The sequence below is a fragment of the Haliotis asinina genome, chromosome 10 (assembly GCF_037392515.1).
Source record: "Haliotis asinina isolate JCU_RB_2024 chromosome 10, JCU_Hal_asi_v2, whole genome shotgun sequence".
Classification (NCBI taxonomy): domain Eukaryota; kingdom Metazoa; phylum Mollusca; class Gastropoda; order Lepetellida; family Haliotidae; genus Haliotis; species Haliotis asinina.
Genome location: NC_090289.1, coordinates 28,196,495 through 28,220,299, shown reverse-complemented (window position 1 = coordinate 28,220,299; position 23,805 = coordinate 28,196,495). Strand labels below are relative to the sequence as shown.

Genomic DNA, 23,805 nt, shown 5'->3' with positions numbered 1-23,805 from the left:
TGTCTATCTAAAGGGTAGGGGATAAAGAACTGAACTAAACTGAAGTGATCTGAACTGAACCCACCTCGCGCTCTGCGACATTAGAGGAGCGTGTTTATATCATCTCTATGTATAGACTATATATGTTACATAGCAGAATGATACACAATATGGGTGGGGGTGGCTGGGTGGCGGTGTGATGGTGGCGGTGTGATGGTGGCGATGTGATGGTGGTGGTGGCGGTGTGATGGTGGCGGTGTGATGGTGGCGGTGTGATGGTGGCGGTGTGTTGGTGGCGGTGTGATGGTGGTGGCGGTGTGATGGTGGCGATGTGATGGTGGCGATGTGATGGTGGCGGTGTGATGGTGGTGGCGATGTGATGGTGGCGATGTGATGGTGGCGGTGTGATGGTGGCGATGTGATGGTGGCGGTGTGTTGGTGGCGGTGTGATGGTGGCGATGTGTTGGTGGTGGCGGTGTGTTGGTGGCGGTGTGATGGTGGCGATGTGATGGTGGCGGTGTGATGGTGGCGATGTGATGGTGGCGGTGTGATGGTGGCGGTGTGATGGTGGCGGTGTGATGGTGGTGGCGATGTGATGGTGGCGATGTGATGGTGGCGGTGTGATGGTGGCGGTGTGATGGTGGCGGTGTGATGGTGGCGGTGTGTTGGTGGTGGCGATGTGATGGTGGCGATGTGATGGTGGCGGTGTGATGGTGGCGATGTGATGGTGGCGGTGTGTTGGTGGCGGTGTGATGGTGGCGGTGTGTTGGTGGTGGCGGTGTGTTGGTGGCGGTGTGATGGTGGCGATGTGATGGTGGCGGTGTGATGGTGGCGATGTGATGGTGGCGGTGTGATGGTGGCGGTGTGTTGGTGGTGGTGTGTTGGTGATGGCGATGTGATGGTGGCGATGTGATGGTGGCGGTGTGATGGTGGCGGTGTGAAGGTGGCGGTGTGATGGTGGCGGTGTGTTGGTGGTGGCGATGTGATGGTGGCGGTGTGATGGTGGCGGTGTGATGGTGGCGGTGTGATGGTGGCGGTGTGATGGTGGCGGTGTGATGGTGGCGGTGTGATGGTGGCGGTGTGTTGGTGGTGGCGGTGTGATGGTGGCGGTGTGATGGTGGCGATGTGATGGTGGCGGTGTGATGGTGGCGATGTGATGGTGGCGGTGTGATGGTGGCGGTGTGATGGTGGCGGTGTGATGGTGGCGGTGTGATGGTGGCGGTGTGATGGTGGCGGTGTGTTGGTGGTGGCGATGTGATGGTGGCGATGTGATGGTGGCGGTGTGATGGTGGCGGTGTGATGGTGGCGGCGTGTTGGTGGTGGCGGTGTGATGGTGGCGGTGTGATGGTGGCGATGTGATGGTGGAGGTGTGATGGTGGCGATGTGTTGGTGGCGGTGTGTTGGTGGTGGCGGGGTTGCTTAAAATGAGACACTATAATTTTCCAAAATATTGCTACTCTTCCTGTGGTTTCTTGTTTCTTAGAGTGAAAAAGATGGTTCATTTTCAGGTTTCTACACTTATAAATGTTGATATAATTTTTGAAAATGTGCATACTATTTTGACGTAAAGTAAGCCTTCACTGCAAATATGATACACGAGAATGTGTTTGTGTAACTTATGAACGAGCTGTAATTTGCTTGTGATACATGAGCTCCACACACTCGTAGAATGTCATTCCTATGTTACAATCTTTCTGGGAACTGTGGTCAATATCTGTTGGCCGTTTTGTATGTACTACTCACTCTGCTTATCAAAAAGTTGTGATTAACTTTGTTACCATTTGTCTTTGAAGAAGGACTTTGTTTGTTTGTTGTTTAACGCCGCTCTCAGCAATATTCTATCTATATGATGGCGGTCTGTAACTGATCGAGTTTGGACCAGGCAAACCAGTGGTCAACAGCATAAGCATCGATCTACGCATCAATCAGAGATGCAATGACATGCCTAAAGTGTTGCAGCGTCTGAAACGCGCCTAGCGTATTACGTTCTGCAGCACTTACGAGTCCAAATATTTAACGTTAAAATTTCCACATTTTATATCTATTGTCGGCGTCTAAGCCATCTACTGGTCGCACTGTGTACCCAATCTGTTATTTAAACAATTACCAGAACTAAAATCTCATTCAATTTGCAGAATTATTTCTTGGGTAAACTATATTACGAGTTTCCACTATTTCTCTTCAAGATAATATATCAATTAGACCAGCGAGTGTTAATGCCGATATTGTTATGTACCGTTACATTTCCAACCGAACTTTGCCTGACGTGTCCGTCATACTTTCAGGTGCCAGCGATTCACTTACCATTGGACTGTCGTCAGCCTTCGGAGTGATTTTAGTCGTTGCTTCTGTAATCGCATCTTTAATAATATGGTAAGAGTGATATCATAATTCGACACTGTTTTATCTAAGTCTTACTAACGACGGTTACTCGTCAGTATGGAAATATACTGCACAAGAATAGTTAAGGATATATGTAAATTTTGAAATTATGAATAATAATGTATTTATTCATTTCATACTGATAAAATATCATTCCTAAAACTACCAATGTCCCTAACTTTTTTTGCCCAGTATACATAGCATTTAAATCCATGCACACTTATCACTTAGTTGACCAAAATAATTATCGCACCCAACATAATGCGTTTTGACAGTACTACCCCATATAACCTAAGTTGTCTGTAGGCTCTAAAAGATTAAGAGTCATATGATTTTTTTCCACCGGGTACCCATTATTTGCCGAGTGAGTAGAGGCAACGCTGAAGAAACTCACATGACGATCTTCGATAATAATAATAATAATAATATGATGTTCCTCCATGGTTCTGCAAAGGTCGCACAATACTCCTTCCCAAAAAAGGAGACTTGACTGATCCCAAAAACTTCCGCCCTATCACATGTCTAAATACTCAATATAAATTATTCACAGGGTGTTTGTCAAACCTCGTGTCATGTTACTGCTCTTCCAATGAGATAATTTACAGAGAGCAGAAGGGGGCGAGAAAGGGATGTTGGGGGTGCAAGGATCAACTTCTTGTACAGAAAATGATTTTGGAAGGGCTAAAACATACCACCGCCACCTCTCCATGTGCTGGATAGACTACAAAAAGGCATACGACTCTGTCCTTCACGAATGGATTCTGAAGTCTCTTCAGTGTATTGACCTCCCTGAGCAACTACTTGATTTACTCAAGTCTTTAATGAGTTGCTGGTCGACTCAACTTGAGATGTACTCGCAAGGAGAGGTGCAGACATCGGAATCTATTCCAATCAGAAGGGGAATATTTCAGGGGGACTCCTTCAGTCCTTTGCTTTTTTGTCTGTCTCTAAATCCTTTGAGTTTCCTGCTCAACGGGGAGGAAGGGTACCATCCCGGACCTCCTCAGCACAGATCCCCAACACCTCTCACTCATCTCCTCTATATGGATGACATCGAGCTCCTTGCCAAAGGAGAGACCAATTTGAAAGAACAGGTTCTCCTTGTCGAGTCCTTCTCTAATGATATTGGCATGACATTTGGACTCGACAAATGTAATACTCTTCATCTGAAACGTGGCAAGGTAACTAATGATGGATCGGTCAAGTTACAAGGGGGAGGAGTTATGGAGCATCTTGTGGAAGATCAGGCCTACACCTATCTTGGAATGCAAGTTCGAGACAAGCTCCAGAATGCCCTGATTCAAGATAAACTTCGGGCCGAGTATAAATCTCGTTTAAAGAAAATCTGGAGTTCAGAGCTAAATGCTCGAAACAAAGTCAAAGCCACCAATACTTTTGCTGTGCCAGTCCTCTCCTACTCCTTTGGAGTAGTTGATTGGACAAAACAAGACATCCAGAGTCTTGACCGCCTGACCAGAAGGATCATGTCTGATAACAGAGCATACCACCCTCGTTCCTCTCTTAATCGTTTATATATGCCAATCAATTCGGGAGGTCGGGGTTTGATTAATGTGGAAGCTCTTCATGACAGAATTTTATTGTGTACTTTTGCACATATTTATTTGTCAGATGATTCTCTGGTGATGCACGTCAAGATTCATGATGAAAGCAAGGAATTCCACAGCTACTTTAAGCGTGCCAAGGTTGTTGGACACAATTTGAAATTTGAAGTTGATTTTGTTGATGGCGATGTACTGCTGGACGGTACAGTGATGGGAGTAAACCAGGTGAAGTCTTTCACCAAGTCTGCCCAGAGTCGTTCCTTTGTGGAGAAGCTGTCTGAGAAGCCATTGCATCGTGTGTATATGCAGTGTGTGGAACAGAACAACAATCCAACCGACTCCTTCGCCTGGATGAAGTCGGCTGGTCTCAAATGTGAAACTGAGGGCTTCCTTTTTGCTGCTCAGGACCAGTCACTTCCCACTCGCAATCGCCAGAATATTATTCTTAAAGAAAATATCAATATGAAATGTCGTCTTTGCAATCAATTTACAGAGACTGTCCAACACCTTGTCAGTGGATGCCCTTCCTTGGCACAAACAGCATATCTTAAAAGACATGATGACATGGCTCGCTGCTTTTATTATCGTCTCCGCCATGCCTGTGGCTTTGACTCTGAGGTCCATCCATGGTACGACCCTGAACATGTCCAGGGCGTGCGGGAAAATGATGCTTTCAGACTTCTCTGGAATAGGCCAATATACAGCCTGAGACGAATTCCAGCCAACAAACCTGATCTTGTCCTTTTTGATAAAGCCAATGAAATTATTTATATCATAGAATTTTCAGTCCCTTTTGACAGCAATGTGATTGGCAAGATTCAGGAAAAGCATGATAAATATGCGGACCTCGCGTTTGAAATGTCTCGGTTGCATCCCAAGTACACTGTCGTCAGGCTCCCCATTGTTCTCGGTGCCCTTGGTTTGGTACCTCCTGATCTGTTAGCGCAGATGAGGAGAGTGCCTGGGTTCTCCACCAGGAGCACAGCCCTTCTGACAATCTGGGTAATGCAGAAGGCTGCAGTGTTGGGGAGCCTCCATATTCTCCGGAAAGTTCTTGGTGGGTTTGACTAGGCAGTGTTTCCTGGGAGAAGTCCCATTCGCTGTCTGGGCTGCGTGTAGAGGGGGCGAGGGCCCTGAGCTGATGATGAGCTTGACCAGCCTGACTGTGCCAGGATCACCCAAACCCTCTCTGCTGCATTTCTATCTCAATCTGTAAAAAAAAAAAAATAATAATAATGGGATTGTGTGTGCTTTGAGTATGTGTCTTGTATATGGAAAAAAATTCACAATATTGAAAATACCTTTGCTGAAAAATATTGCTACTCAAATATCTCCAAATGGATTACTAGTATATATCAGTAGCAAAGTTCAACAAAATTGGTCATTATTTCAAATAGCAGCAGAAAGCTGGTATGAAATCAAAATTACGGAAATTCCCATCTGAAATATGAAGATCCCACGAACTAATGGAATGGTACTGTGGTGTACGATGAAATGATTAATTGAATTACAGAATCCACGTCTTCTTGTGAAATCAAGCCTTATCCTTGACAGCAATAACCTATTGGTCCTTATCCTTGACAGCAATAACCTATTGGTCCTTATCCTTACGATCTTCGACCACATGAATTGGTGTCTAAACCTTTAACAAGTTTGGTAGAGCACTCTCACGCTAAGAAAAGGAAATTGTATTTTTCGATCAATTAATTTCATCTTGAAATAGCTAAAGCTATACGGATACAGTTTGTTATTATGACGAGACTGTTGCCATGGCAACGCATTTAATGTCTGACTTAACAGATAGAATGGAAACAGAATCGGTTTCCATAAGGTTTCATTTCTTATTACTTGATGGTACTGTTGATATAGATGTACGAATTTCACTACGATAACGAGATATACTGAAGTAAATTATATACACGAATGTATTACTTGAATTTGAGTCGGAAATATCGACATGCAAGCCCGGTCCATACCATTGTATATGGTATACTGAAGTATACCAGATATACTGAAGTTAATTATATACACGAATGCATTACTTGAATTTAAGTCGGAAATATCGACATGCAAGCCCATCCATACCATTGTTCAAACTATTAGGCATTTCTGATGTCTCACGCCGTGATATTGATGGAATATTAATATTATTGCTAAAAGCGGCGTAAAACTAAACTCATTCACTCTTTGATAAAACTTACATTCTGTTGAAGGGATAGAGAAAGCAGTTGAAATATATTACCCAAATATGATAATTATGTTCTTCGTAACGACTTGAATGAATGTTTATAATTGATGACACTGGTAGGTTTGATTATTAAAAAAATACAAATGTATAATGAAACTCTCATTGAAACTGCTAAGGCTTTCCTTTAATAAAACGTCGAGATTCCAGTGTCAGTTAACATCTTGCCCGCGACCTTCACAATGCTTCTTGATCCTTTGCGGCTGGTGTTCGTTTTCGGGTTCTCCCAGTCCCTCCCCATTTGTATACATGATTTGTCCTAAATGTTCAAAGGCGCTGGAAAAAGAAATCCGAGGAGGGCCTGTGGTGGTGGAAGATCGACTCAAGTGAATTAAAGATGTCTGACGACAAGAAAATCGGAAGCTGCATCATGTCCTTCACGTCAAGGGTACCCCATTGCATCATAATGATTAAGGACATGTCCATATATAGATTACATGCCCACAGTATGTGATTGTTGAAGGTGCTCTGTGCTTAAGTTGAATATTGCATTAGTAATTTCTTGCGTTCATTTGTGAAAATACGTACGAGATCTCTGTATCTTAGGGCGTTTGTCTATTTGATGACACTTGGAGAAGGTTCGCACAGTGAATACGCATTTCTGTTACAAAATCATGATAATATTGCTCATTAATGAATTATGGTATGATATTTGAATGAATGACGAAAACAGCCACCAATGCTTCGAGGGGAGACGACCCGTGAATGTCCGGGTTAGAATATTGGCCTTCAGTAATTCAGGCTTGTCGTAAGAGGCGACTAACGGGATCAGGACGATCAGGTTCATTGATTTGGTTGACACATACCATCAGTTGCGCAGATCGATGCTCATGCTTTTGATCACTGAATTGTCTGGTACAGATGCGATTATATGAAGACCGCTGTCATATACAGTGAATATTTCCTTAAACAACAAACAACATACCACAGTAATACAAACAATACGACAGAATGTTACTCTAAACACAGCAGAAATACCTTAGGGAATGGACCTTGGTTTATATTTTTGACAGATCAGCATACTTACGGGAAAGGAAGACACGCCCTTCCTGGACTACATGACGAACACGGCTGTGTACAAGGTGAGAGAATGTTGTACCATAAATAGTGAACAGCAAGCGAAACACAAGTTTCGAAAAGACAAAATCTCAGAAAAGTAAGCGTTCATGTCTATTTCTTCTATTTAAAAACCTGACAAAATGGTTGCGTTTCTTATGCTGTTCAGTGTATCACCATTTCCACGCCGCGTACATGTTACATCACAATTAGTAATATTCATCAGTCTCTTAAAATATACACGCTGCATGTCGAAAAGGTTTTAATGGACGCTAGATTGTCCAGATCCATTATCTTTTGTGGTAGGTTTTTACATTTACCGTCGCATCCGCGTTATTTTGGTTATATAGCAACGAGTCTTTTCGTAGATACAAGTTGTACTTTTTGAAGACGTGGATCATAAAATTATTATCGGCGAGGAGCCATCTGTTAGCCTAGAGTTTAAATCGTTCATTCTTCACGCTGAAGACCTGTTTTCTTCTGAAAACTGAACCCCCATTTCACAAAACCGTCATAGTATCTCTCACGTTAACGTCGCAGCGTTCAGATCGCTTTGTGGAACGGAAGCATGGTTTACGACTGTCCTAAGTTTATGTTGCAATAGGAGGTACGACAGTCGTAGAACTTCGTCATTAACTTTGTGCCCTGGGTCTCGATCCACAAAGCGTTCGTAGAGTTACGACATTCGTAAGTCTATGACAAACTATAGAGTTACGACAGGTCGTAACGTTACGAACGCTTAGTGGATGGAGACCTAGGGCCAAGATTTTCGAAGCTCTTTAAGAACTAAGATACTCGTAAAGTACTCGTTAATGTATGACGCTTACGACTATCTTAGATCGAAGAGAGTTCGGGCCCTGGTTAACAATTGGCAGTAAATGTGGGTCGTGGCCTTTGTTCACCGACGTCACGTAACTTGACTCATCTTTTCAATTACTTCCTTGTGTGAAATGCGTGATAATGAAGATGGTGTTGTTAGCATTTGATATTGAATGGACATTGCTTTGCTCTAACACAATACACATGCAGTCACTGTGAACAGTATGACATTTAAAGCATTCCGATTTCCTACGACGTATGCTACACACTGTTTATGTTTATTCCAGGGCCAAGTCGTGCGACTTCGGAAGCTGACACTGAAAAATCAAACCTTCAACAAAACTCTGTTGTCTGAATTTAAACAGGTAACGGTACAACTAACATGAAAAGGTTACCATATATCTGGAATATTGCTGGAATGAGTGAAATCACACACAGTTCAAACAGGTAACAGTGCAACTAACGTGAAACTTTTATCATATATCTGGAATATTGCTGGAATGAGTGAAATCACACACAGTTCAAACAGGTAACAGTGCAACTAACGTGAAAATTTTACCATATATCTGGAATATTGCTGGAATGAGTGAAATCACACACAGTTCAAACAGGTAACAGTGCAACTAACGTGAAAATTTTACCATATATCTGGAATATTGCTGGAATGAGTGAAATCACAAATAGTTCAAACAGGTACCACGAGAGAACTAGAGTTACCACATAACTGGAATTTTTCAAGAATGCGTAAAATCACAGACATTGAATGACAAATATTTTAAGGGATTGATACGGGTGTTTGTGTTGTATATAACGGATATCGTGCGTTCGGCAGCCACGTGTATTCTTAATAGAACGATGACGAGCCAGCCGTACTAATGCCGTAGATAATGGTTTCTTGGTGCATGTTATTGCCATTCAGAGATAGTAATGATAATTGGGGTGGGATAACAGAAAACGATGATCTCACTGATACACTAATGGAAAACCCTTGCCATGGTCACAAGAAAGTAATTAATATGGGAAACTATTTGATTAGTCGAAGTCTTCGAAATGGATCCATTGATGAATGATGCCGTTTACAGTCGGATTGCAGTGCAATAGTCTATGGTGTGGCAGTTAATTATAATATGCCGATCGAGGTAAGGTTACATTCCAGTGTTAAGGAATTCATTTTACACGCGTTTTAGCCCTTGTCGTTCCTATATCTCGGGTAGAGGCTGGGGTGTTTGTCTGTAGGTAGGTGGTGTTTGGAAGTGGGTGGTGTTTGGAGGTGGGTTTTACATATTGGAATCAAAGCCCGGTCTTTGGCCTGACAAGACAAACCTGGTCCTATCCACCTCTTTTGGCAGTAAAACATCTGTCTCTACCCCAAATTGTTTTCAACTGCAGCAAACATTTATGCAGCAAAAATACTAGAATAAATACATTTTACTTTGGGACATTTTTTTCTGCAAGATGTCGGCGATAGAAATATCAATACAAAAGTGTCACGGGAGGAAAAATATTTTATTCCACACTAATCACTGGTCCACTGCACTCGACTCTTCATTTGGCCGGCTTCAGCTTAATATCCTTCGCCGCCATACGGCTGGAATATTGCTGGCTGCAGCGTAAAACTAAACTCATTTCTTCATGTAAGGTGGGGATCTAATTTTTTTAGCTTCTAATGACTGAAGCGCAGGATTTATTCTCACTCGTCGATATCAGAGAAACCTTTGTTCCTCTTTGTCATACGTCGTAACCTCATAAATCGTAAGAGGCGACTGACGGATTTGATTGTCTGACTCTCCGGCTTGGTTCGTATCCCAAACACGTAGGTCGGTGCTCAGTTTGTTGATCACATGATCACCTGGTGCAGACTCGATTATTCACAAACTGCCGCCATTACAGTTGGTATAGTGTTTAGTGTACAGTCATTCACTCACTACTCACTCACTCACAGACTCTCTCCTTCCTAATTGCGTTTCAGCTGCGGGATTTGAACCAAGGAAACCTGGCGAGGATTGTGGGGGCATGTTTGGATGGCACTCCCAAGTACCTGGTGACAGAGTTCTGTTCGAAGGGAACATTACAGGTAAACAGACTAGCATAGACGCTTCTGTATGCAAAACGTTGCCCTCCCGTCTCAGAAGGGGCATACGTAATTAAAAAGGTAGCTATGTGAGCTATAGTGAGATATTCATTGCAGGAAGGGTTCCTGTGTTGTACTTTATGGCATGACTTTAAGAAACACTGCGCACTGTTCGTAAAGTAATGTATGTAGATGTGTGTGTGTGTGTGTGTGTGTGTGTGTGTGTGTGTGTGTGTGTGTGTGTGTGTGTGTGTGTGTGTGTGTGTGTGTGTGTGTGTGTGTGTGTGTGTGTATATATATATATGTGTGTGTGTGTGTGTATGTATGGGGCCGTTTCCTATTCTCGCGGGTTTCCTATTCTCGTGGTAAACACATTTTAGGCCGAGGTCGCCGATGCGTGATACTTAGCGGTTGTTTACATCATTGACCAGTAACTAGGAAGTGACCCAAGTCTGTGAATTATTTGCAATGTAACGAATATTCGTGAGTTTTAACCAGCTTGGAAAAATCGTAACTTCCCCCGCCCTTCCCGATAAGATTCCCCTTCCTTACACCTAATAACGTTACTTTCTCGTTGTACCTTGAGAATAGGAGACACCTCGAAAAGTCGCGGCGGACGACCATGTTTTTCATAGAGCTCAAGTGAGATTGTTCACTTGATGGATCAAGCAGTTGATAAATGCAGATGTTAGAGGGGGAATCTCTTCATTTAAAAACAACAAGCATACATACGATAAGAACTGTTTATATTATTTTTTCAGCTGATATTCGTGAGTACCACGAGAACCACCAGTATATGTATGTATGTGTGAGAGAGAGAGACAGAGAGAGAGGAAGAGAGAGGGAACATACTAGTGCATTTGGTTGTCTTGTATTGAACTAAGATGTCAGGAGACCAGAGAAACAAGTCATCATCAAACTCGTTGTTTCTCTGCTCCTATGACTAGAAGCTGTTAGATGCCATTGGAGCTGAAATGTCATCAAAGATGTCATGGGAGCATCTTCTCGTCCAATACAAAACATCCAACTGCATTAGTATGACGTTCTATATTTCTTATATTCCCTCATATCTCGCATTAATCTGTTTAATGAACTTTTGAGAAAGTATAGCCGGCAGGGGTTTAATACGTAATCTGCGAGTCAATATGGAATTTGATTGCGTCATCCTTACTGCAAACCTGTATTACCGTCCTAAGTTTTATTCGTATAGGATAAAACTAAGTAAAATGCCCGAAATAAGTTTGCAGTGCTGCAGCTTTGTTGATTTCAGTGTTAACTGAATTGAGAAATTTACGGTCAAATACTGCTGTGTCGAAGTTTAAGATACAAGCGTAATTACCTCGAGACAACCAATTTTGACAACAGTGAAACCTGTCTTCATTACCCTGAATGTTGTGACAGATTTACCTCAGGCGGCTTGGCTTGTAGATTGAATATTGCATTTTGTATAACACTGGGGATATCACTGATAGCTTTAAGTGTCTTCGTGTATTCTGTTACACCCAAGCATCAATTAATTGAAACAGCTGACAATTTGGTATTCAACAATGACGCTTTTCAGCGCGTTCTTATAACCTCGATGCTGTACCAGATGTCCATTCAGGACATTGATTGATCAATGTGATACAGATGGGATTTAATGTCTTTTTGGAAAGCCATAACCAAATCGTTATTGAAACAATGAGCGGAAGTCGTATTTTTGTTTTACTTTCTACTGTTTACAGGATCTCCTTGGCAACACCCGACTCCCTCTCGACACACATTTCAAGTTTTCTCTTAGCATTGACATAGCACAAGTAAGTTAAATAATGTCGTTGTTAGTACTTCTGCGATTAACTCACTTTGCTTGCAGGGAAATTGATTTCCGTTATGTATACCGTTATACACTTAAATCACGAGACAAATACCGATTGATTACGTATTATCCGCTGTATTGATGCTATGACAACCAATTCAACATGGTCCACTTATACATGCAGTACAACTAAATTTATTGGTCTCAGCAGCGTCATGTTCTGGGTGTGAGAGGGTATGACATTGATAGGCTGGTCTCACTACAGTATGACATTGATAGGCTGGTCTCACTACAGTATGACATTGATAGGCTGGTCTCACTACGGTATGACATTGATAGGCTGGTCTCACTACAGTATGACATTGATAGGCTGGTATCACTACAGTATGACATTGATAGGCTGGTCTCACTACAGTATGACATTTTCTCTGTGTTGCTTAACCTGACCCAAACACATGTTTCTGTGCTTGTTGTCTCTGAATAGAATAAATGATTGTTCTATTTCTGCAGAGCTGGATTGATGCTGTGTATGGGACCTGTCATATTGGATGTGTTCTTGAATGCTTTTAATGTTATTGTCCTGTTTAATTTAATTACAACTCATAATTTTGAGATGTGGGTGTCAGACATTTCGTACAACGTAATACTGAAAAAGTATGCTTAAAAAGGTGGGTGGCAATGGTTTTGTAGATGGCATGCAAGTGGAAGGGTAGGGGAAGATGTCTTGTAATTTGTATCTAACTTTCGGGGGTAAACATGACTGTCCGCTGTGAAATTGTTGGAACATTGCTAAAAGTGGAGTAAAAACGCACTCACACTCTCCAGAGTTTGGGATTGTAGTTATGTATTCACGTGGGTTTCTGATGTTCCCGATGGTTATTCCCTAAGATGCCGCTGTCGTTTTCACAGGGGATGGCCTTTCTTCACAACAGCAGCATTCACTTCCATGGCCGCCTCAACAGCGCCACCTGCCTCATCGACAACAGGTTCTCTGTCAAACTCACCGATGTTGGTATCCCTTGCATTTTTGACAACATCGTGGTTGACAAACAGTCACAAGAGTACCAACTGGGTAATGCCTTGTATATGTGTGTTGTATAAGGTCCCCTATACAGCAACTATAAATGCGGAATTTTATATCGACAGATGCATGACTGTATATATTTATGCACGTACCCATTCATGAATGTGTGACATGACATTACACTTTATACATGCTCACGGTGCACTCAATCTGTGAGCTCTCGATTTACATTTTTTGCTTTCTAGAAGGTCAACCAGTGAAGATCCGGGTTAGACTTGATCTTCAGTAACCCATCATGGTATGCTTGTGATAAGAGGCGACTAACGGGACTAACGGGTGGTCAGGTTAGCTGACACCTTGCGTAGATCGATACTCATGCTATGATCACTGGATTTTCTGGTTCAGTTCGATTATTTACAGACCATTACTATATAGCTGAATCCGTCTTTAAACAATAAGCACTAAACGCCCCTATCAGGACGCGACCGACAAATCACAGAAGGAAGCCGAGAAATCTCCGAATACCGCCGAGCGTGTTTCAAGTATTACCGACATTGCTTCCTATAGAGGCGTTGTGTTTATGTTATTACCGCTAAACTACCGATATCGCTGCAATTGTTTCGAGAGTTGGCTGCGTTTTTTTACATTGGAGATGAAATTCCTTCAAATTTGCCGTAATTCCTTCAATTACTTAGAGGGGCCTGAATATGGACGTCTTGAATGGAGATTGGCAGTCCGTAACCGATTCGAATAGTCTGTGAGGACAGTCAACCTCTAAACATCTCTGCCCTGGTTCGCGTAGCCGGCAGAAATCTGTCACAACGGTGACGTAGGACGATTTGACGGTCTTGTAGTAGACGACCTCGCAAGCCATACACACTACGACGGCTGCATCCCACTGCTCTTGCGACGTCAGTAACTGATCTTCCCGCTTGCAACATGCCAAGGGCACTTTCATGTTGCACATTTGACAATCGTGGTATATAAAGTACCGTTAGAACTGTGGTTTAAAAGTGTTTTCTTTTCAATTCTTGAGGCCAATGCAAACACGTGAAAACTTCGATGCGAAGATCACGTGATCGACTGCACGTGCAGAACCTGATTTGAAACTAATGCCATTTGCACTACGAATGGATGGGTTTGAGTGGGTATTGCTAACGTTTTAATAGAATCGAAAGAGAGGGATCCCATTTCTGATACAGAAATGTATCATCAGAGAAAAAATATTCATTACATTTAAAAATTACATTATATATATATATATATATATATATATATATATATATATAAATAAATAAAAAGAAATATATATATATATAAAGAAATATATATATAAATAAAGAAAGTGATGAGAATACCAAGTGTACAGTTGTAGATATTATAAGAAGTAGTTTCCGAAATAATAACACAACACAGATCTTCTCCAACCTGACATGGAGAAGGTCTGTGTTGTGTTATTATTGGAGAAGATCTGTGTTGTGTTATTATTTCGGAAACTACTACCTATATATCTACACCTGTACGCTTGGTATTCTCTCTCTCTCTCTCTCTCTCTCTCTCTCTCTCTCTCTCTCTATATATATATATATATTGAAAGTGATGAGAATTCCAAGCTACTTCTTATATATATATATATATATATATATATATATATATATATATATATATATATATATATATATATATATATGCATGCTCCCCCTCCCCTCTCTCCCCTTCCCCAAGTTATCAAGTGTTCCCCATCCAGAGTGCCTGTGGAAGTCCCCAGAAGAGCTGCGGGACCATACCAAGGCGGGAAGCCAGCCTGGTGACGTGTACAGCTTCGGCATCATCCTGCAGGAAATCATCACTCGAGAGGCGCCTTTCTTTGAGGAGACTGACACAATAGGCGTGGATGGTAAGAGCGGCAGCTAAAAACAGCCCCGAGAGTACGCCCGGGTTGTCAGATATGTCAGTAAAAACACACATTGTGCCCATGTTAGGAATCGAACCCGGGTCTTTGGCGTGACGAGCTGATGTTTTAACCACTATGCTACCCACCGCCGTTATTTTATTTATGCCTTCAGCAACCCATGCTTGCCATAAAAGGCGACTATGCTCATCGTGCGAGGCGACTAACGGCATCGGGTGGTCAGGCTCACTGACCTGGTTGACACATGTCATTGGTTCCCAACTGCGCAGATCGATGCTCATGCTGTTGATCAGTGGATTGTCTGGTCCAGACTCGAATATTTACAGACCGTCGCCATATAGCTGGAATATTGCTGAGTGCGGCGTAAAACTAAACTCACTCACTCACTCATTTTACTATGCCGATTTGAGCATCATTCTAGCAATACCACGGCGTAGAATACTAGGATCGATAAAGGGAGATATCGATAGTATGGCTAACCATATAGCGGATATTTTTAGCGGATAAGTTAAAGCAATGATATAGGTCATGGGGGTCGTGTGCCAACAATCCCGAATTTTGTTATTTGCGAATATTTCTTTTGAACCATCAGGACTATGAGGTCAATACTCTTACCTCGAAGAATCGTTACATCAATTGTGTGTACATAAGAACGTATGGAAGTGTTTCTGAATGTGAATACATCATACAGATCTTTATATTGTACTCATTCTCAGAAAGATGCTACATGTATTGAAAATACAGTCAAACCTGATGATTTCAAGGTGTACTCCACAAAGTGAAGAGAGGCGGTGTCCCGGCATTCCGACCCAAGGTTGCCGTCCCCGACAACATGAGAGACCTGTCGGTACTGATGGAGACGTGCTGGGATGAAGATCCTAGTCGCCGTCCGCAGTTCCACAGCATCAGGAAGGCACTCAAGGCCCTGGCTGCGTACGTAGTAGTAGTAGTAGTAGTAGTAGTGGTAGTAGTAGTAGTAGTAGTACTAATAGTAGTAGTAGTAATTGTAGAAGTATTAGTAGTAGTAGTAATAGTACTAGTAGTATACGTCCTCTTCCCCAAATGGCAAAGTCCGTTCCATTAATGGATTAGGTTTTTAGCGATTCCAAATGAATTCCTTTACCCCTCGAAAGTAAGAACACTAATAGCCATTATGCTGTCCCACAAACGTAATTTCTGGGGATTACATTTAGAAAAAGCCACCTACATAGTCCACTCTTGTGCTCAGAACTCGGAACGTTCCAGGACCTGCTATGTTCAGTGACGAAGCTATGGTTAATCTGTTGTTTTCAGCCGGTTCGGGGCAAGTGGTAGTCTCATGGACAGCCTTCTCCGTCGGATGGAGCAGTATGCCAACAACCTGGAGAAGCTGGTGGATGAGAAGACCGTCGAGTTGCAGGAGGAGAAGAAGAAATCGGAGGAACTCCTCTATCAAATTCTGCCCAGGTGCGTAACGAAATGTAATCCCGACAAGGGAGCCGTCATGGATTTATGTGGTAGTTTTATGGTAGACATTTACACGTGTGTACTACTAAATTTCAAAATTTGTCCGATGCAATTCAATATTTTGACCTCTTTTGCTAAAAGAAAAAAAATATGACTGATCTTCGTGGTCCAAAGCTTTCTGTTAACGCAATCTGGTCCATACAGCGCACAAGGAGTGCTTTGGCTGTTGGTTCAGTCTAAATAAACGTATTCTCAGTGCATTTCGTTACACTCCACCGCTGAGTCTAACAAAACCTAGTAGAGGGTCGCGTCAGATAACCTTTCAGCAACCAATGACTGTCCAATCAAACGCGAGATGGTTAAATAGATTTAACCAACCAGACAACGGCTACTATTTAGGGATCGGAGGGACTTTCAAAATATATTCAGGTCACTGACACATATCTCTCCACAAACAAAAATCCGCATATAACACAGTTGTTTGACCTGCATTATATGCACTTTGGTGTTTCTGTTTACATGGTTACCGTTACCTAATTTTTCCACAAGATGACATCTTTGAATATTGCCAAAAACACTATTTTCAGCGACTGTTTACTCACCGTTGTCATGGTTGTACGTACGCCGTGTGTATCGCCCGGAGTACGCTAAATAGCATAAGGAATCGTTCGGGTACGAACGTTTTCGAGATAAAAAGTTCGAAAGGTATGTGCGAATGTCCACTTTCGCGATTTGGTAAACTGTGTTCTGATTGTCATTCTCAAAGTGTACCTGACGCGACCTCCCATAAGGTTTTGTTAGACTCTGTAGTGGAGTGTAACGAAACGTACTGAGGATAAGTTTACTTAGTCTGGCTGTTGGTTGTTATCAATATGGGGTTGTTGTCCGTGTTATCCACATCTGACTGTTATCCAAGTTATCATATGTACTTCTTATCCTTGTTATCCTCATGATGTCGCCAGCCTTATTATCCATATTTGGCTGTTATCAATGTTGTCCGTGTATAGGTGTTATTGCTGTCAGTGTTTGTTGTCCTTGATTTCAGATCAGTAGCGAACAGTTTACGACAAGGCTTTAAAGTCGACCCCGAGGATTTCGAGAACGTCACCATCTACTTTAGTGACATTTGTGGCTTCACAACCATCTCCGCCATGTCAACGCCCTTCCAGGTTCGTCGCAAACAATTGTTTTGTTGTGCCATCAACAGTGGTGACGTCATTAAAATTATATTGCAATAACACCTGGAAATTGATGTTTATCTCTTAATTGTTACCTACTTCGGAGATGTCTTTGTTAAACTGGTAACTAACATCATCAGATTTCGGGCAAAATATACTTGAGTTCCACTGAATATCCTAGCAAATTTTCTGCTATTTAATACCGACATCTCTTGCATTCACATCCATCAGTCAATAGGATCAAATACATTCACAATAAGAGATTTTGTTAACGTTAACAATGAGAAGCGAGTTTATATTCATTAACTATGATCGACTTCTCAATACAATATGTTTTGGAATATGGACGTAGTGAAGATTATCTTTGGAATGATAACTAGAAGAACAAGAAGGGTTGATTAAAGTAAGTTTTCACAACTCTACAAATTGAAAGCAAGTCGTAGGATTTGTGATATCGTTTCAAGGTTGTCGACCTTCTCAACGACCTCTACACCTGTTTTGATGCCGTGATCGACAGATTTGATGTCTATAAGGTGAGTGATCGTGCAAAACCGCTTGTTTCCAGATACGTATTCTGTCTCACAGTCCCTGAGCCATATTACGTTCCTTTCCACTCAGTTCTCCCTGCGATACTAGAGACCTACATTCAGAAGGTACTAGATCTGCCAGACTCTCAACTCACGAGGGGAACTTTTCAAATTAAATGGGTTCACGTTTCTAAATGTCATTTACAAGATCAAAGACCTATCTAAATATTTAATATGCCCCTTTAAACATACTCTGTATGTGATTACGTAATGGCTTTAAATGTGTCATTAAAAAGATGTAAGATCAATAAATGAATAATAGGTTTTACTTACAATAGGTGTACTCTTTTAAACAAGGACTGTTCTTTTCCTACAGTCGTATTTGTTACTCTCAGTATTTTGAGTTATATATATTCAGGGATCATGCGTTAGTCTGCCAATTACAATGCATCAGCATCACAATCAATAGACGTTATTACCCTTAAACCATTTCCTACATTTAGAGTTCGCTGGTCCATGATCTCTTGCCTGTGTTTTCCTAACGTAGGTGGAAACAATCGGCGATGCCTACATGGTGGTTTCCGGACTTCCGCAAAAGAACGGAAATCGACACGCCTCTGAGATTGCCCGGATGTCACTGGCTTTACTGAAAGAGATCGACACGTTCAAAATTCGACACTTACCTAACGAAAAGCTCCTGTTGCGTATTGGATTGCATTCGGGTATTTCATTCCTTCATAGGAGTAAGAATTGAACGTCTGAATAATTGACATATGGTTTGTTATTGATGATTCTCGTGCGATGTTCAATGTATAATTAATTTTACTTTAAATTTGAGCAAGCCTAATAGTCACCCTTAATGAGCATGTGAAAGGTATCTTACGTCTTTCGTAAGCAGCCTTCCCAAGCAGCCTTTCTACGTACATTTCGTAACCTTTATCCGTCCTATGAATATGACCCTCTTCTCTCACCATTGACCATCGAATACCCTGTCTACAGGACCCGTCGTCGCTGGAGTAGTTGGCTTGAAGATGCCCCGGTACTGTCTGTTCGGTGATACAGTAAATACTGCCTCCCGGATGGAATCTCATGGGGAAGGTAAACCAGCTTCACATTTTTTTTTGTCTCATCTCATGATTCGTCATATTGTTGGTGTATTATTCCATATTTTCTTGTAAATGATCGGGGATCGGCTACAGTTCAAATATTATCAGTAACCCCTCTCTTTACAACGACACCAACCATCACCCCGCATCTGTTTGCCAGCTTTCTATTAACAGTATTAGTACCCGAAACAAAATTAGTTTCATGTAAACTTGAACTGCATTCATTAATTTCATTTAAACTAAGAAGAACTCAAGAAAGACAGGGCACTGAGCCTGAACTTGTGGCAGATCAGAAGGGACTGAAGGGGAAATATCACGGTTTTTAAGTCCGGACCCTGTAAACCTTAATAACCCACAGAAAGACTATATGCTGTCATTGCGATGTTATAAGCATACAATTAATGCTATCGCCATCCCCTCTTTGTCTTTAATCCCACATCAAGTTGGCACTCACAGAAATACAGGTCAAACTGCGGTTAAACCAAGTCTCACCCTTAGCCAGCAAGTCTGTCCACGTGCACCCGATCCCGTTAGTCGCCACTTGCGACAAGCATGAGTTAGTGAAGATCATTTCTAGCCTAGATCTTCACAGGTCGGGAATGAGGAGTGTTTTTCACCAGAGTATGGGTTTCCGTTTTTCTTTGACTCTACTTCAAATGCTTCACAACAATGAGCATTACGCAATGCATCTTTTGTAGGATTCAAACTCGGGTTGTCTGTTTGACAAGCCGTTTCATTATACCAGAAGGCTAACCCTACGTCACCTTGGATGTCACTACCTGCAATAAGGTCACACAAAAAAGAAATGCATTTAGTGTGAATGGTGTGATTTGTGGATCATGTTCAACCTTTTCCATGCGTGCGTGGTTATATCTGATTTCAGTTCATATAATCCTTAGCGTTATTTTGCCTTTTGATTATATACTACAAACAAAAAAATTGGGAAAACTCTAAACTTTGATCGTCATACATGTGCTTAAACGTGGAGAGGTCATTTATAGCCTAAGGTAGATGCAACTTTTTGTGTGCTTAGCGGACACTTTGATCAACATGTTAGAACCTACATTGAAGCAACTGATTCAATATTCGTTGAGTTTGAGTAAAATGAAACATTGTAAAAGGATTTAAAAATAAGGGTACTGAAGCACTCTAGCACCATGTTTGATTCCAATTCCCAGCATGGTGCATGTGGAAGATGCCGTTACAGAGTCCATTAAGTACAAAAAAAGTTGCATCTGCCTCAAAATATAAATGACCTCACCGTGCTTAACTTTATGTATGACTATCACATTTTAGGGTATTTCAATACTTTCTGTTTGTAGTATAGTACTGATGTTCGTCGACAGGTCATAAATAATGTGTTAGGTCTCTCACTGTAATGACGCTGCTATAGCAAGGATGCTTAGAACGTTGCCTGTGGTGGAAAAAAACTGATTTTCTGGATCACCTCTATGATCCATCCACCTACAATGTGTAAAAGTGAGAGAAGGTATTGTGCAAGGAAACTTTATATCACCTAGCGAACACAAGACCTATGTACTTAGTAATTCTAACTGCAAATGGGAACTACGGATGACAAATGGCCGCTGATATGGAGGTTTGGAGCTTTTGTAATATTCCAGCAACACGTTCGGAGGGTTTGAACCCCGTGAACACCACCACTCCGCCGCCACCGGGGCTTAACAGAACGTTCATAGCCCGAAAGCACCACACCTGAGAATTATGGTTCCAATATCTCCTTTCAGAGCTGAAGATTCACCTAAGTGGAAGCACAGCACAGCTCCTACGGAGGTTCGAGATTTTCAACGTCACGTCAAGAGGATACATTGAGATCAAGGTATGTCCGACTGCTTTTCTTAGTAGGGATCTTCATTACTGAGGTAGCGAGTGAGTGAGTGAGTTTAGTTTCATGCCGGACTCAGCACTATTCCAGCTATTTGGCGATGTCTTCATTACTGACTTGGAGTGACTGTCTCGCAGTAACTGTTTCAGTACCTTCCCTTGGGTACGCCAGGAAAGTTCATGCTGATGGGTTCGAATCCCGGTTTGCTACTATTATGTTTCTAGGTTGGTGAGAACCATACCATACTCCTGGTTATTGGGGTAGCCCAGTAGTTAAAACATTCGCTCGTCATGTCGAAGACCCGGATTCAATTTTCCCACATTGTGTGAAGCCCATTTCTAGTGTCCTCCGTCGTGATATTGATGGAATATTGCTAAATGAGGCGTAAAACCATACTCACTCACTCACTGTTGGTTATTTTAAAAGTAATGACAAAACATCTGTGATGTTCTAGGGAGAGTCATGTGGACTCGAACATTTATGTAGGAACATGTGCGGAATTCATAGCGAAAACTAGCAACTGACGGCAAAACAATGTCAGAATCACAACAATCCCTTCGTCAGTTCATAGTGCGATTTTGACAATTCCAGAAGCAAGATTGTGTGTTTACTAATCACCATCAATTAATTCCAGTACCATGTCAACGTTTTAACTGTTTTTTTAACTTTAAAAAGATTTTTTGCGGGCAGATTTTGGCTGGCTTCAACCCAAGCCAAGTAACATTGGCTTACATACACATAGAGTAACAAATGAATTGCGTCAATATCTGTTTTCTAAGATAAAAATGGTTGTGTGATTACCTTTGAGGTTCACACTATAACCTGATTTGAAAACACATTCCCCCACGGTAACCCCACAACACACAACTCCTTGTATATTTGTTGTCGTTTTCTTTTTAAATTTCAGGGCAAAGGGTTGATGGAAACATACTGGCTTCTCGGAGTGACCAAAGTGTGATGACTGAATCCGGCGTGTAAATCCCTTGTCTCTGTTGTGTTGATACAGTAATGGAACATCCCCGTGAAGTATACGTGTTTAGTTATCACCGCACCTGACGAAAACCATTGAAACGCATTCTTATCGAAGAAACATTTTTACAGTTGTTATTCTATTCGGATGGGCATTAAACGATAGCCGGACAAAACCTGTTTTAGAGAATAGTGTTACATTTCACTGACAGTGACATGCTATATATCAAACTCAAGACTTTTAGCTTTGAATCAATTAGGTACTGACTTCAGAATATCATCGCTTTGTGGCCGCCTTCTCCTTAGAAAATGAGCGGGACTCATGTTTTCGAGCTGCTGTAGGCTTGCTGAACGGAAAAAGTAGTGCCTTATCGTAAAAGTAAGAACTGCCCATTACCACTCTCTGTGCTCTGGTGATGATACCGAGTGTTTGTGTATAGGTGAGCACATACAGTTGCTTTGGAGAAAATGCAGAACCGTAAACAGAAGTGGTACAGGTCAGTAGAAGGAATTGCGTCACGTAGGTTTCTGTGACTGATGGTGAAATTGGGAAATGTTTTCGCATACATTTTGAAAGCTTTGCTAAAATCTTGAATGCTACAGCCTTGTGGCTTTTTTCACGAAGCAACCTTCATTAAGACTAACCTTAACACCCATTCTTTGAGATTGCACTAAGGCCACCCTAGTGACGTACAATCAGCTAATTGCTTCGTGAAAGGGGCCCCAAGTCAAACAACCACCGGCTAGATCTGTGCTGGAACATAGAATGTCCCTGAATTCGACTGATGTTTTCACGTAGCGTAGTGAATTCGTAAACAGAATAAACTTGGTTACCGGACCTCAAATGCGTTCCTACGAATGTTCTTGTTTTTATTTAGCCAGTTGTGAAACTAGAGTTGTGCTACCTTAAATATAAATTGTTTGGTAAAAGTTAATTCAAATTTCACATAGGCATGTATATATTGATTCATTCACTAATTATTGTTTTGTTACGTTTTTCATTTCTAAAATAACAGTAATGAGCAGGGTTATAAAAGACAATTATGATCATATGAATGACCAACATGAATGCTGATCTGCGTTGGCAACTATTTTAAAATAGAAAGGAAAACGTTGTGGGATACTCATAAAAGGCGTGAGGTTCTAGCGGACATATCTGGATGCACGAATGCAGTTTTGTACTCATTCAACATCCTCGGTGACACTGCCAGAATTCCACCTTACAGTTGCTGACTTGGTTGACACAGGTCATCAGTTCCCAATTGCGCAGATCGATGCTCATGATGTTGGTCACTGGGTTGTCTGGTCCAGACTCGATTATTTATAGACCGCCGCCATATAGCTGGAATATTGCTGAGTGCGGCGTAAAACTAAACTCACTCACTCACTTACTCGACCTTACAGATACAACGATTTGTCACCATACGCCTATTCTATATAGCGTGACGTTGTTACCGTTGTTACAGTGGACCCCATGTTCTACGGCATTGTTGGCACATGTGTGCGAACCTCGTACCCAGCTAACAATTTCACATCGTGACAATGTTATGCTTTCGTTGTTACGTTCTTCTGTGGACTCCCATTTACGTTGTCACGTAACGTGACTCTGTTTTTTTTTTTTGTTTTTTTTTAAATAGAAGACATAAACATGAACACTTACGTTTATGAATTTCATTTTTTCGAAGCTTGCGTTTCTTTGGGTGTTTGGAATAGTTATGGAGCATAAACTTCCTGATCTGAAGACATCCTTATACGTTCTTTTACTAAACTATTATTATCTGTACATTTACCATGCATGCAGGTGATATTTGATAAACCCACTTTTATATATAGACGTTAAAGAGACATTTTCATGGGTAGGCAGTGTTCTATATTGAGAGCAAAAACTAAC

The 23,805-nt window shown here is 41.6% G+C and overlaps 2 protein-coding genes across 2 annotated transcripts; one reads left to right on the top strand and one right to left on the bottom strand.

The window, feature by feature from the left end:
* Window positions 1–94: 94 nt before the first annotated feature.
* Window positions 95–2,339, bottom strand: LOC137298593 (uncharacterized). Its single transcript, XM_067830888.1, has 2 exons — window positions 2,284–2,339; window positions 95–1,397 (listed from the first exon to the last, which is right to left on the bottom strand). The coding sequence occupies exons 1-2, from the start codon at window positions 2,337–2,339 to the stop codon at window positions 95–97; spliced, it is 1,359 nt and encodes a 452-aa protein (XP_067686989.1).
* Window positions 2,340–6,505: 4,166 nt separating this feature from the next.
* Window positions 6,506–21,903, top strand: LOC137298592 (atrial natriuretic peptide receptor 1-like). The gene is made up of 15 exons (XM_067830887.1): window positions 6,506–6,556; window positions 7,182–7,250; window positions 8,331–8,408; window positions 10,013–10,117; window positions 11,839–11,910; window positions 12,819–12,981; window positions 14,681–14,830; window positions 15,610–15,778; window positions 16,139–16,291; window positions 17,337–17,460; window positions 17,934–18,002; window positions 18,544–18,718; window positions 18,996–19,094; window positions 20,848–20,939; window positions 21,853–21,903. The coding sequence occupies exons 1-15, from the start codon at window positions 6,506–6,508 to the stop codon at window positions 21,901–21,903; spliced, it is 1,620 nt and encodes a 539-aa protein (XP_067686988.1).
* The last annotated feature ends 1,902 nt before the right edge of the window (window positions 21,904–23,805 follow it).